Raw genomic sequence first — 13,914 nt, forward strand, 5'->3', positions numbered from 1 at the left:
AGTGGTACTTCCTAGCTTCATGCCCTCTTTCTTGAGGCGAACAGACCTTTAATATAGAGAGTGATCCCTTCAAGAGGCCAGGTGGTGGGCAAGCACCACCCTTGGAGCTTCCTTAACCCCACGGCTAAGGAAGCACCTGTTACACTGTTTTTCTTCCCCCTTCTGTCTACTTTTCAGTATCCTAGGCTTCAGGGCAAGGATCGTCTTTGTATCTTCTGCACGCCTGACACATAGTAGGCCTTCATGTGTCTGTTCAGTGAGTGAGAGCTTGGAAGATTGAATTAACATGTTGGGTAGGACAGGACCAAAGACTGTCCTGGAAGTTTTCAGTGGGCCCTGAATCAGTAACTAAACCAGGTATTCAGTCAGTTTGCCTCTACCTCCTAGCATCGTCATCCAGTCTGAATTTTTGTTGTGTCCATGATGACGATACGAAAGGCTGTGCTCTTTGCCTGCAGGCAGTCTGTTCAGAGGGACACTGGCATGTCCATCATCCTACCGGGAGAAGGAAACTTGCCACGTCTTCCTCCTAGTGCACGTGCTGGTCCCTCAAGCTCACTGTTTCCTAGTCTTTGTTTTTCATTCTTTAAAAAATTGTATACATTTAGTGATATAATAAGTGAAGACGTTCTTCTTATAAAAAGTGCAAAAAGTAGAGACAGAAATATCCTTACTAACCTTCTTAGGGTTTCCTTTATTGCTAGGTTAATAGAGATCCTTTTAAACTATTTTCTATTCATTTATGTGCATATGTGTGCTTATAGAAATATAAAGGATTACTTTTGTTTTTTTTAACTTTTTTTAATTGAGTTATAGTCATTTTACAATGTTGTGTCAAATTCCAGTGTAGAGCACAATTTTTCATACATATATTCATTGTCACATTTTTTTTCACTGTGAGCTACCACAAGATCTTGTATATATTTCCCTGTGCTATACTGTATAAGGGTTATTTTGTTTTTTTTAATAGCATGAATGATACTGATCTTGAAAACCGTCCTGTATCAGTATATATGGGCTGATATTATTTTTGACTGTTGTATGGTATTTTGTAGTGTAGATGTACCGTAATATATTTAAGCATGTGCCACACCTTAGATAGTTTATTTTGTTGTCCTTTTTTACTGTTATAAATAGTCATATAATGAAAAACCTTCTATAAACCTCTGCATGTGTGAGGCTTTCAGATTGCTGGGTCAATATACAGTGCATTATTAATTTTAATCAATACCACCAAACCGCCCTTTAAAGAAAGTTGTATATTTCACTGGTGAGTGTACTCATTTCCCCACATCTTTGCCAAAAGTTGATATTATCAGTCTTTTTCATTTTTTGCTGAGCTGCTGTGTAGATGGATGGTATCTGGTTATTTTAATGTGTATTTCTGAGGCGAAGGGAACCTTTTCTATTTATTGGCTGCTTGTATTTTTCTCTTCAGTGAATTACTGGTACCTATTCTCTGCCCATCTTTCTATTGAGTTGCTTACTTTTCCTCGGTGCTTCCTTTACTACATGTGCTGAAATCTGCCCACTTAGGAATGCAGCTTAGCCTCTTGCAGAGGTTGGTGGTGGGTTCTCCGGCTCACCAGTCCTGTGACTTAAGAGAATCTGTTTTTCCCTTCTTTTGAAAATGAGGATGCTGTTTGTCAGTCTGTAGTATTCCGGCATTTTCTCTGTCCTCTTGGATTCCTCAGAGATCAACTGGGAGGTTTCTTGAGCCCATCTCCAGGGTCCCTTAGGGCCCTGGGGTGCTGACAGCTGGGCCTTTCCCATCTTCCTCCCCATCTTGGACTTTCAGTCTCTCTTAACCAAGGTTGTTCTCCTGTTCATGGTGAAGGCCAGTCATCTTGATGAAGATATGGAACTAAATCCAGAAGTTAAAGAATTTGTGCTATGTCATCTTCCCAAGCAGAGATGCCTATGTCTCGAAATTTTTTTTTTAAAGCTCTCCCCTCCTTTGTTTTAATTCTTAGAAAATAGAAAGTTTTGGTTTGTTCTGCTTTGATGTAAATAAACAAACCTCAGTTGCTTCTAGACTTCACCCTGTTTTTTTTTGTTGGGGGGGTGGGTTAGGTTTGTTTGTTTGTTTGTTTGTTTATTTACTTACTTACTTACTTATTTATTTATTTATTTATTTATTTATTTATTTATTTATTTATTTATTTATTTATAGAGGAGGTAGTGGGGATTGAACCCAGAACCTCATGAACACTAGGCATGCATTTTACCATGAGCTATATCCTTCCCCCTAGACTTTACCCTTTTTGCCATCGTTCATGTGGGCCCATTCCACTGGATTTGTGCTTGATTTTTGCCCCACACGCACTTCTTGTGTCCTTTTATACCGAGAGTTCTGAGAGCTCCCTGTGTTGTTACACTGGTTTCTTCCGACCAGCAGTGGCAATGGCTTCACTCTTGAGCCCCAGCTTTGCTCAGTTCATCATGCCTGACAAGTGCACTGGGTCGAAGATAGCTGGAGTATGAGATCAGGCTTAACAGGAAAAAGTGCTCTAATTTATAAGTGGTGTCTACCTTGCACAATTCAGGATGAACTTGCTAGCCGAGGTTAGGGTTTAAAATTTTTTTTTACTTCTTCCTACCTGCAGATTTTGTAATTATCAGATCTTGGTTTTAGAGGGACTTCCTCTCTCTTATCCATTGGGCTGCCTTCCCTTTTAGGATCTCAGGCCATTGTATTGTCACTAGCTTTTTTCTGAACTTTTAAGATGTATTCTTACTATGCTCTTAATAATCTCTTAAAATCCTATAATCATCTTTGCCAAAGATCCTTCTTTAAAAAAAAACCAAACAAAAAAACCCAACTTGTTCTACCTTCTGACTCAGACTAAAAGCAGAATAGCATTTCCCTTTTACTTTTTGAGAGATGAAATTATCAACCAAGAAAATTGAGACTTATTAAATGTTCTATTTTCCCGGAATAAGATGTTCAGACATTTGGTTAGTTAGAATTATTCATCAGGCAGGACTGCACCTTGCCTCTCCTCCGTGTTTGAGATCTGCACTGGAAAACCTCCATCTCTGTTACATGGGTGCTCCCCCCTGCCCATCAACAGTAGCTTTTTGTTCCATCCCTCCCTGATTCTCAACCCAAATCTTCCATCTTTATTCTTACAGACAGATGCCTTCTTTATGGATGTGGTATATTAGGATTTCTGATTGTAGGTAACAGAAAATGAAGACAGATTTACCTTAAAGGGTAGGGGGTACTTACTGATTCATGCCACTGAAAAATTCAGGATAGATCTAGCTTTAGAAATAGCTAGGTTCAAGGTGAAGGCAGTATCATCACATGTCATTCTCTCAGGCTCTGGACTCTGCCCACCTGGGCTGGATTCCTTCTTGAACTCCATGTGGGGGTCCCTGGCAGATCTAGGATCTAGTGGCAAGATAGGTACAGTAGCCCTAGACTCACATCATCCAAGTTCAAGTCCAGCAAGAAAAAGCCAAAGTCTTGTCCAGAAGCTCTGAGATCTATTCTGATCAGACAGGCTCAGGGCCCATTTGTACCTTACATCACATGCCAGGGGGTGCATGTGCTGATTGACACAGGCTTGGGATACCTGCTTCCCTTCTGAGAACCAGACCATGGGGACTGAGAGTGAGGTAGGGTAGATTCCCAAGTAACATTAGGGCTGTGGGCAGAGAAAGGAGAAGTGACTTGGTGGGATGTGGTAAAGGGGGTGCAGACAACCAATGTCCAGGACACTTCCTGCTGTATCGACTTATTTTGCCTTAAGCATCTCCTCCCAGAGTTTAGTTTCTGAAGTCAGATGGACCTGGGTTCATGTCCCAGCTCTACTGCTTTCTGTCTGTGTCATTGTGCAATCTAGGTATGCTTTTTAAACCTCAGTTTAGGTTCACAGGGTTGTTGCAAAGATTAAATTAAATGGATGTTCAAAGTGCTTACTTATCATGCTTGAGACATAGTAGGCACTCCATGTCAGGTATGCTAGCTTCCATAGGGTTTGGTTTAACAATGTCATTCGCCCTTTTTTCTTTACACTCTTCCAGTCTCATCGTTAATCCCCTGGGTTACATTGATGGTGAATCTCCCGCGAGCACATTAGACTGTCTCCCTTGCTGGGGTGTGCCCATCACCTAGCAGTGTGCGTGTGGCCCCACAGCCCAGGCTCTCTGCAGCCCCGGCCCCTGGCCTGCTCCTTGCTCCTCCCCTCCAGCTCTTCCTGCATCACTCCTCTGACCCCAGAGGGAGCCGAGCACCCTCGCTGCACCTCCTCCCTCCATCCTCTTGCTTCCTACACAGGCTTCAGGTTCCCTCAATAGACACATGCTCTTGAGACCGCACCCCACACTGTGAGGGGCACCAAGCACCCCTGCCAGAGCCCTGGGTTGGATTCGTTCTTGAATCCCTGTTTCCACATTCTTCCACTTGCCGGACTTGAGAGTCTGGGTTTTGATTCTCTACAGCTTCCTTGAAATCTGTCTTCCAAGTTCCCCTCATTGAACCGCTTTTCTTTCTCTTGTCTAAGGATGTCTTGTCCTCCCGAACAAGCTAAAGCACTGAGCACGGAGGTCAGCTTGTTGTTACAGCTCACAAAACTGACAAGCAGTTCAGATAGGAGGCCTGTCGGAAGACCACTTATCTCTTTTTTTCAGTTTCCAAACCTCTCTGGTCTCTGGCATCACACAGTTCTGTCATGGGGCTGAAGGAATTTATAGTCTAGTCACCTTTGCAGTAAAATCCAATCTCCTTAGTAGGGCTTTTGATCCCTGTCTGGGTTTGGCTCCTGCAGGTGCCTTTGGCTCACGTCTTGTCTTCCCCATCCTGTCTGCCCCAGCCATGCTCAAATTATTGAATTGGGTGCATTTGTCTGTGCATTCATCCATTTAGTCTTTTATTCTACAGATATTTACTGAGGGCGTATTGTGCATTAGACACCGTTAAAGATACTGAGAAGTAAAGCAGTCTTCAAGAGAGAGGCAAAGTTCCATGCATTCTTGAGTGAAGGTAGGAGAGACAGGCTGTAAATAGGCAAACAAATCAACAAGATGGTTTTCTTTTCTGATCAGTGCATGAAGTGATCATATGGAGTGATGGGGCGAGAAGGCACTAGGGGGCCAGGAGTAGCCGCTTTTGTTTGGGTGGTCAGGAGAGGCCTCTGTATGGGGAAGATGTGCAGGTGAGGCCTGATTGATACGAGAAAGTTGCATATGTAAAGCTTTGAAGAAAAGCATTCTGGGCAAAAGGAATGGCACTTACAAACACCCTGAGGCAAGAATAAGCTTGGTTAGTTCAGGAAACAGAAAGCTGGGGAGTTGTGGCTGCATTTAAGTTAGCAATGGGCGGAAAAGACTGTGACGAGCTCTGGAAGGTGGATAGAGGTCCATCTTATGAGGCCCAGGATCCCTTATTAGGACAACTTCAACACGTCCTTCATTCTTAGCCTCCATGTTATTTCTTCCTTCTTTGACCTTCCGTGTGTTAAGATGCCCCTGATTGAAGCACTCTGTCGTTCCTTATGCAGAGAACTTTTATGCTGAAGTTGTGTTGACACATTGTCACCTCTGCTAGACGGTAAGTTCCTTGAAGCTGAGCATAGTGCCTGGCACATAGGAAATGCTCAGTTAATGAATGGGTGCTTAGATGTTTGGCTGGCTGGGCAGATGGGTGGTTGGATGGATGAACAGAACTTCTACTTCTAAGATGTTTGGAAAAGGACTCAGAATGTCTGAGAGCAATCCAAGCACTGTAGTGGGATTGATGTGTAGGAATCAGCCTGCTCTGAAGTGGCTCACACGTTTCTGGCTCTCTGCACTCTCTTCAGAGAACAAAATCTTTGGTCTTCCAAACCTTGATCACTTTGGTTAAAGTGTGGCAGGACAACACCTGAGGTTGGACAAGCCCCTTGGACCCTTGACAGAAGCCATTTATAGACATGTTTGCAGCCCAGGTGCAGAGCTTTGGAGTTGGACCAGATGGAATTTGAGCCCTGCTTCTGTCACTGCTTGCATGACCCAGGGCAAATTGATTAACCTCTCTGAGCTTCACTTTCATTACCTATGATGAAAGAATAATATCTCTAGCTTTGTGCGATGATAAGAAGAGGTAATATATTTAAAGTGCTTAGCTCGGGGTTTTGCAGTTGGTTAAGTGCTCAGCGATGGCTGTTGCTGCCAGAGTCCCTGTCCTTCAGGAGGGGCAAATTATTGTAAGTAATCTGGTACACGTGTGACTGCCCTCAGCCTCCCTGGGCTTCACAGTACTGACCTTGCAAGATTGTAGGGAATAGGTCTATGTCAAGGTCCTGGCACACAGTAGGACCCAGCATACAGTGACCAGGCATTGGCCACAAAAAGTGAATGACCCAGACTGTACCTGCCACAGGGAGATGGAAACTGAGTGAACTCGGCACGTGCCAGGACTCCAGACTGGCTCAGGTTGGGCTGTGACCATTGCGTGTGACGTACCCAGGTGGAAGGAAGAGGGGAGGATTCTCCAGGCAGGAATGGACAGGGTGAGGAGGCCTGGCAGCCGTTACACATCTTTCCTTGCTGCTTTGTCTGGTTTGTCAGCTCCTTAACACTTCACAAGGGACTTTTCCAGTAGCCGCTTTGTGTGCTGAGGCGAGCGACAGCCTCAGCTTGGCTGTCTGGTGTTTCATGAATCCCTCAGCCTCACTCCTCTCTGGAGGAGGGCAGCCTGGAGAATTAGGGAGTGTGTGGCCAGAGATGGCAGGCCCCCTGTTGTTAATTTAGAGCAGGGCATGAACAGTAGCTGGATGTCTTCCCCCGTCCCAGGGGGACTGCCCTATTTAAGTCTGGGAAAAGAAGAAACCAGCCCCTGTCCCCATGTCTCTCTAGCCATTTCCTTCCTCAAATCTAGGAATTAATTTAAGTGAGCAGGCCTATCTTAGAACTCTCTAGAAGCTTTGTGCCTATTCCCATCAACATTTTGTACAAGTGTGTGGACTGTGTCCGGGGTGGGTTCTGGCTTTCAAGCCTACTGTCCTCCTCAGACCAAGGGTCCGTGCTGAGGACTAGGCGTCTGTTAGCACAGGCTGAGCTGGTTTTCCAGGACGAGACTCCTGCCACCTGACCTGGCTCAGACCAAACTCTCCAAGGATCAGTGGCCTGACCCTTGTTCCTGGGTTATTTGAATGTGTGGTCATTTAGGTATGGTGAGTAGGGAGAGGTCTTCCAGTGGGCTTGAGACAGAGGGGCTGCGTGTGCCAACAGGACCAAGGTCCTAACAAGCCCCTACACGCTGCCGTTCCACTTCTCGCCCCAGCCTGAGTGAGGTTTCATGCATGTGGGGTATGTGGGTGTGTTTAACATTAAGATGAAAGTAAATATTATTCCTTATTTCCTGGTGAGATAAAGGCTTTGGAGGCAGAATAAAATAATAATCAGTGGATAATTGCTTGGTATGTTCTGTTAACTTCCAAGCTCTTGTGAAGAACAGGAATAAGGTAGAAGTGTCCTCAGTCTGAGATACATGCTCCTTCCACTGCGGGGGAAGGCAAGGATTTGCTCTAAGCAGGTACACAGCATTGCTGTGATGTGCTGAAAATGGAGGGGCCCGGTCCCTGCTAATGATAAGCTTCACCCTTTATATCAGTTAGGGTTTATGTTTGGTTGCTCAGAATAGAAGAACCCGACTTAGGATGGCGAAATCAAATTGTGTTTTAGTTTTCTTACGAACAGGAATCCAGAGTTAGTTCTGGCTGGTATGGTAGCCCTGTGATACTATCGGGGACCGAACTCTCTCTCACCTTCTACCCAGGTTTTGGCAGGTGGCTTTTGTCCTCATTTTTGTCGCCTTGCGGTCCAGCATGTCTAAATTCCAGACAGGAAGAAGGGAAGGGTTAGCTAAGCCAGCTAAGCATGCCTTCTTTTAAAGACTTTCCTGAAAGACCCATCCAGCAATTTCTGCATTATGTCTTGTTATCCAGATTTATGTTACACCATCACCCTCAGCTCCAAGGGAAGTTAGGAAGTGTGAGGTTTTTGTTAGGTTTATTGTTGCTTTGGAAAAACTAGGGCAAGGAGGAAGAGAATAGATGTTGGGAGCTGATACATTTGTGTTTGAGGGCCTGCTGTGCGCCAGACGTGGTGCTGTGCACTTCCTGAGCGTCATCTTGCATCCTCACAACCCAAGAAGATGAGGTTTGTTCCCATTTTGCAGATGTAGAATGTGAGACCAGAATGGTCAGGGACTTGCCTAAGGTCACCCAGCTTATATGGGCTAAAGCCAACTCTTGAATCCAGGTCTGACTGGCTCTAAACCTATGTCCTCTGGGTTTGTGATGCTTGAGAAGTGACTCATCTGGCCAAAATGGTCACCAAGTGTCAGGAATTCCCTGTGTTTTTGAACATCACTGATTCCAGCTTTTCACAATGACAGTAATGACCTATACAAGAAGGGCTTGTATTGTCATAGCTGAACATCAGTGCCCTGCATGGCCACCTTCTCTGGATGAAACAGTCACTGACAGCCGAGGGGGTACTTCATTCTTTCCCACCATTGTGCTACATCGAGCATAGCAAATCTATTTTGTAACAGGTCTCTTGGTTTGAGAAGTCGTATGTTACATTGGTGGGAATGTAATGGAGACAGGAAGAGAACCAAAAAATATTTTTGTCTTAAATCCTGTGACCTAGTAAGTTAAATGTTTAAGTCAGGTAAGGTGGGGAAGTGGAGATCATTCCCTTCACCGTTCTTACCTGCTGCCTTAGCCTGAACATTTAGGGCCTAAAAGCATCTTATGAAAGTCCCAGCGGCTGTGGAAATAGAAGATGTTCATAACCCCAAGTTTTGGGGCCTAGAAAGCTGCCAGGTGGCAGGCAGACTGCCATTCTTTTACCTACCCTCTAGAGGTTTGTTTGAGAGGAAATGCTGGTGTCAATCTGAGAAAAGGATTTATCATTCTCAGCTTTATTTTTAGGATGCACTGACATGTATCGGGGTGTCTGCGCTCATATGTACACACAAAGTAAGGACTAAGATATATAGTTATAAATTAGCTCCAAGGTTGGAAGAGACAGCAAAATCCATGATTTAGGGTCAGCTTGTGAGAACAGTATTAAGTGTGGTTACTGTGAGTAAATTGGACTTTAAGGGCGTCTGGCTTTGACAGCAGCAGCTATTTTCTCCACTGCTTTCTTTTGCCCCCCAGTGCCCATCCCAGTGGGGACGTATAGGTGCTCAGTAAACATGTGGAAGCTGATCGGTAAAGAAAGAAAAATCCCCGTTACAACTGGTTGGGCTGAGATACTGTTGAAGAAACCCTCTTTTCCCTTCAGTTCTAATATCACCCATTTAAGTGCATATTTGTTTCCCTGCGTGGCCTTTTCCGTTTATCTTTGGGGTGGGAATAACAAGAGGGTATGGTTAGTTTGGTCTCACAATTGGAGCAACCAGGTTATAAAGCTTCAAAAACCTGGCCAGGGCGTGACCCAGCAGGTGGCTTCCAGTGGGAGATGGTCATGAGAGGGGAGTTCTTCGCTGTGGCCCTGAAGCTCTTTAGCCTCAGTTGCCATCCCGACCTGTCACTCCCACCCCATCCTCCTTTGCCGTTTCCAGGTCTGCGCGTGTAGGCCGAGGACATGTGTATGGAGCACTGGCAGAGAACAGTGGCTAAGGCTCGTGGGCTCGGCAGTCTGCCTGGGGTCAAGCCCCGGTGCCTCTCTTTTCCGGCAGTATGATCTTGGGCAAATCATTTATCTTCTCTGTACCTCACTTTCCTTATCTCTGAAATCTGACTAATAATACTGCAGAGAACTGTTGTTAGGTCAGTGCTCTTTTGGGTTCCTGTTGGAGCAGTTCCCTGATGAGATAGGTAAGTGGTCATATAAAGAGGTTGCTGCCAGTTCTCTGCTTATTATCTTGGAAGAATGTAATTGTGTTGCTCATTGCACTTTGGGCTGTGCTTGTTGCCAGTGGGAGAGACCCTGGGCTCAGGAGCCTCTATTCAAACTGGCCTGCCCGAGACAGACAGGTGCAAAAATAGCAAAGAGGAAAAGCGTGAGAATGTCGCATGTACCATTTATTTGTTCAGTGGTATCTGTAGGGCTTCTGTCCTGTGCTGTCACTGCAGAGATGTTCTGGGCATACTGTGAATGGCCAGCTAGCTGGGCCTCTGGCCTGAAGGAACTCATAGTCTACCTGGGCGTTAGTTGAGTAAACACACAGTTATGATCCAGTGTGATTAGTGTGACAGTGCAGTCAGCTAAGATCTTGATCTAGACTGGGGATGTGTGTGTGTGTGTGTGGCCTCCTGGAGGAGGTGACATTTAAGCTAGATCCCAAAGGAGTAGAAGTTAGGCCAGCAGAGTAAGGGACTAGGCACAAAATGGGCTTGAGGCAGAGGGACGAGGCCATGCAAAGGCCTGGAGGTAATTAGAATATAAAGTGTGTCCTTTGGGGAGTCTTGGCTGCAGCCGTGCTGTCTGGAGCTAGTTGAATGTGCTGCTGTCATTGCAGGGACGTGGATAAAGTGGAGCGGCAGGCGGTCCCCCAGGCCAATCACGCAGAGTCCTGTCGGGAGTGTGGCCGCGTGGGACCCGGGCACACGAGGGATTGTCCGCATCGCAGCCATGAGGAGTCCTTCGGATTCGAGAGGCGGGAGCAGGAGGAAGATCGGTACCGCCCCCAGAGGGACCCACTGGAGGGCAAGCGGGACAGAAGCAAGTCCAGGTCTCCATACTCGCCAGCTGAGGAAGATGCCTTGTTCGTGGATTTACCCAGTGGCCCGAGGGGCCAGCAGGCTCAGCCCCAGCGGGTGGAGAAGAACGGTGTGCTGCCTGCCACATATGGCCCGGGAGAGCAGAACGGGACTGGCGGGTACCAGCGAGCCTTTCCTCCCAGGACCAATGCTGAAAAGCACAGTCAGAGGAAGAGCAGCCTGGCCCAGGTGGAGCAGTGGGCAAAGGCCCAGAAGGGGGACAGCAGGAGGTCAGTAAGAGACTCACGTCACTGCTACTAATGAGCATAATAACACAATGACACTAGCCATCGCTTACCCAGCATGTGCTGGTACATACTGGCCTTAAACTCTCTACCTCCGTTATCTCCATAAATCCCTGCAACACCCTTGCAAGGAAGGGTGGTGGCCCCAATTTATAGATGAAGAAACTGGGGCTTAGAAAAGTGAGGGAACCTGCCCAGGGCACATAGATTAATTACATCCAGGGCTTCCCCATTCCCTAGAGAAACCCAGGGGACAGTAACTGATCTTCTCTGCTTGGCTACTTCTCTGCATCCAGGAAACATTTGTAGCAACTAGAGTAATACAGATCCATGTTTAATTCCAGGCACGTAGAGAAGTGCTCAGGCACTGTTGACATTGGCCTTTATCATACCTATTCCTTTAAGAAGTGATTTTAATTATTTAGAGGCATGCATCTCCTGCTTTGTGCAAAGCACCATCTGTTTTTTATTATAATTTTAGATCAGTTAGGACACATTTATGAATGGGAAGAATTCAGGGTCACTCAGCTTCCCCATTGTCCCCAGAAGCCACTGTGTGTTGTCCTCACTGTGAAGACAGCACACCCCCCTCACCATCCTCAGGCTTCTAAAACAAACCGTGAACTGGAGAAGAGATAGCAAAGCCACGGTGCGTTCAGAAAGCCCCCGCGGCTGGAGGGGCGCAGTAGATGTGCCAGAGCTCAGGCCGCATTGGCCACAGACCTGACACATCTGCTCTGAGGTACCCCCCTCATTCTCCCCATTGTGTGGCCCAGGCCTTCCACCTGTGGGCTCTGGAGGAGGTAGTGCTCCAAGGGGAAGAGCCTAGGCCTCTTTTTCAGTGGGTGGGGCCTCTTTTTCTTGTGCACGTGTGGGTTGTGTAACTTCTTTAATCTGGTCCTGGAGGGCAGTTGTGAGGGATGATGGTGAAGAACTCACATGGGAAACCCCCTCAGCAATTGACACATTGTTGTGGGACAGACTAGGAGACCACTAGGTTAAAACACAGGCCACTGTGTTAAAAACAGAACAAAAAACCCATATTCTTCATTTTGCTTTTTTTCATTTAATATTGTCAGTAAATATATATGTATACAGATATTTTAATATATCTTGATTATCTTTCCATACCAGCACATACAGATATATTAATTTGAAATGGTGCAAAGTATGTCGTTGTACGGATCTCCAGTGCTCTTTATACCATTTCCCTATTGATGGACAATTAGGCTGGTTATAAACATACGCTGTTGCAAACTATGCTGCGAAGAATATCCTTCCTTGCCCAGTCATCTTCGCACACAAGTCCAAGTATACTTGAAGAACAGATTACTTGAAATGGAATGATTATGTCGAAGGATATATGTGATTTTAATTTTGATAGATATTACAAAATTGACCTCCAAAAATGCTGTTTCAGTTTCTACCCCACCAAAAGTATTCCTGTTTCCCCACTCCCATATCCTCACTGAAAACTGCTATGCTAGGTTAACTGCTTGCTCTGGTGACCATATGGAAGATGGTTAAATGGAGAAAAGTCTGGAAAGAGAACATGTTCAAATATGAGGTAGTCATATTTTGGGTAGGAGGCGAGGGAGACCTAAACAAAAGCAGTTTGTGAGGAGGAGATGGATAGATGCATGGATGTTGAGATTGGGTAGGTTTAGGGCTTAGTAAAATGATTTATCCAGGACTGGAAGGTGGGGAGAGCCACAGGGGGAGTTGAGGCTAACATTCAAGTGTGACTTGATTAATGGGTCGATGTGCTGTGAAAGATGTGAGCATGGGAGAGAGAAATGAGCTTGAAGAGGAATGTGGTACCCATAGAGTGGCCAGGTGGAGGTAACCGGTATGTTATAGGGAATGTGGGTTCAGATCACAGAGAGATTTGGAAGTCATTGCCCTGGAGGTGGTAGCTGATGTCCTGGCAGTAGTTGAGATCACCCACGGTTGAATGCTTAGAGCTGTGATTCTTCATCTTGGCTGCATGGTTTGATCATTTGAGGCTTTGCCCCAGAGAATTTGATATATGTGGTCTGGGGCAAGGTCAAGGAAGGAACCAGTCTGTTTTAAAAGCCCCCCAGATGATACCAATATATGAGAGATGTCTGACATTTACTGAGGCCTGGGTCCCGTGCCAGGAAATCTGATTCTGATGGATCAGGAGTTTTCAAAACATCCCTACCCCTGGCAGTCCTAACATGCAGTTAGGGTTGAGAATTCCTAGCTTAGAGAGAACAATAGCAGAGGGCCAAATGCAGAACCCTGAGGATCCCCAGCCCAAGGGGGTGGGCAAAAGCAGAGTCTCCATATAGAAGTCTAGCAGGAGACAGAGGAGGAAAACCAGAATGTAAGGGAGTTTCATTTGGAAGGAGTCCAGTTGGCAGCATGAGATGCTGCCTGGGGATGGTGCCTTCTGAGGGGGCTGGGCACCACCAAAGGAGTCTGGAACCTTGGGGTCTCTGCTGGTCTTATGCCCAGTAGCAGAGGCCTTGGTTCCCCTGAGCTTGATGGGCTCAGATGGGCAGACCTTAACAGAGCTAGAATTTTGAAGTTAAGTCAGGAGGCAGGGTAATGGGAGGGGGAGGGGGAGGTGGAAGGGAACCAGAAAGATGGCATGGCCAGTGAGAAACCCTTTGTGGCAGGGGCGCAGAAAGGGCTCTCAAAAGCTGTGAAACTGATAGGCAGTTGTAAGTTGTGGTTGGGAAGTGTCTCTACATAACTCTCTGGCAGCCCACAGCCCTGCGTTACTCTGCTACACATAACTGGGGCTGGGGGCAAATTGGGGAGCTGAAGGATGAGAGGTCAAGTACAAGGAGATAAAGGTGGTTGGGGAAGGCATTGGACTGTCCCTAGGATGTGAGATGGGAGTTTGAGCCTTTCTTATCTAAGGGACAGGGTGACATTAGGTCTCTAGATGAAAACAGTTCATTGGCCTTGAGCATTCAGTGAGAGGAATTTCA

General features: G+C 46.1%; 1 protein-coding gene across 14 annotated transcripts in view; it reads left to right on the top strand.

The window, feature by feature from the left end:
• Nucleotides 1–13,914, top strand: part of PLEKHA7 (pleckstrin homology domain containing A7) — a 207,619-nt gene that overhangs the window by 152,000 nt on the left and 41,705 nt on the right. For all 14 annotated transcript variants that reach the window (XR_012509671.1, XR_012509672.1, XM_074372318.1 and 11 more), the window contains one exon: nucleotides 10,466–10,936. Coding sequence is in view for 12 of the 14 variants with exons in the window: in XM_074372318.1 (XP_074228419.1) it covers nucleotides 10,466–10,936 (471 nt within the window). In the remaining 2 variants the exon portion in view is untranslated. The remainder of the gene's footprint in view (nucleotides 1–10,465; nucleotides 10,937–13,914) is intronic.

The sequence above is a fragment of the Camelus bactrianus genome, chromosome 10, assembly GCF_048773025.1.
Source record: "Camelus bactrianus isolate YW-2024 breed Bactrian camel chromosome 10, ASM4877302v1, whole genome shotgun sequence".
Taxonomy (NCBI): domain Eukaryota; kingdom Metazoa; phylum Chordata; class Mammalia; order Artiodactyla; family Camelidae; genus Camelus; species Camelus bactrianus.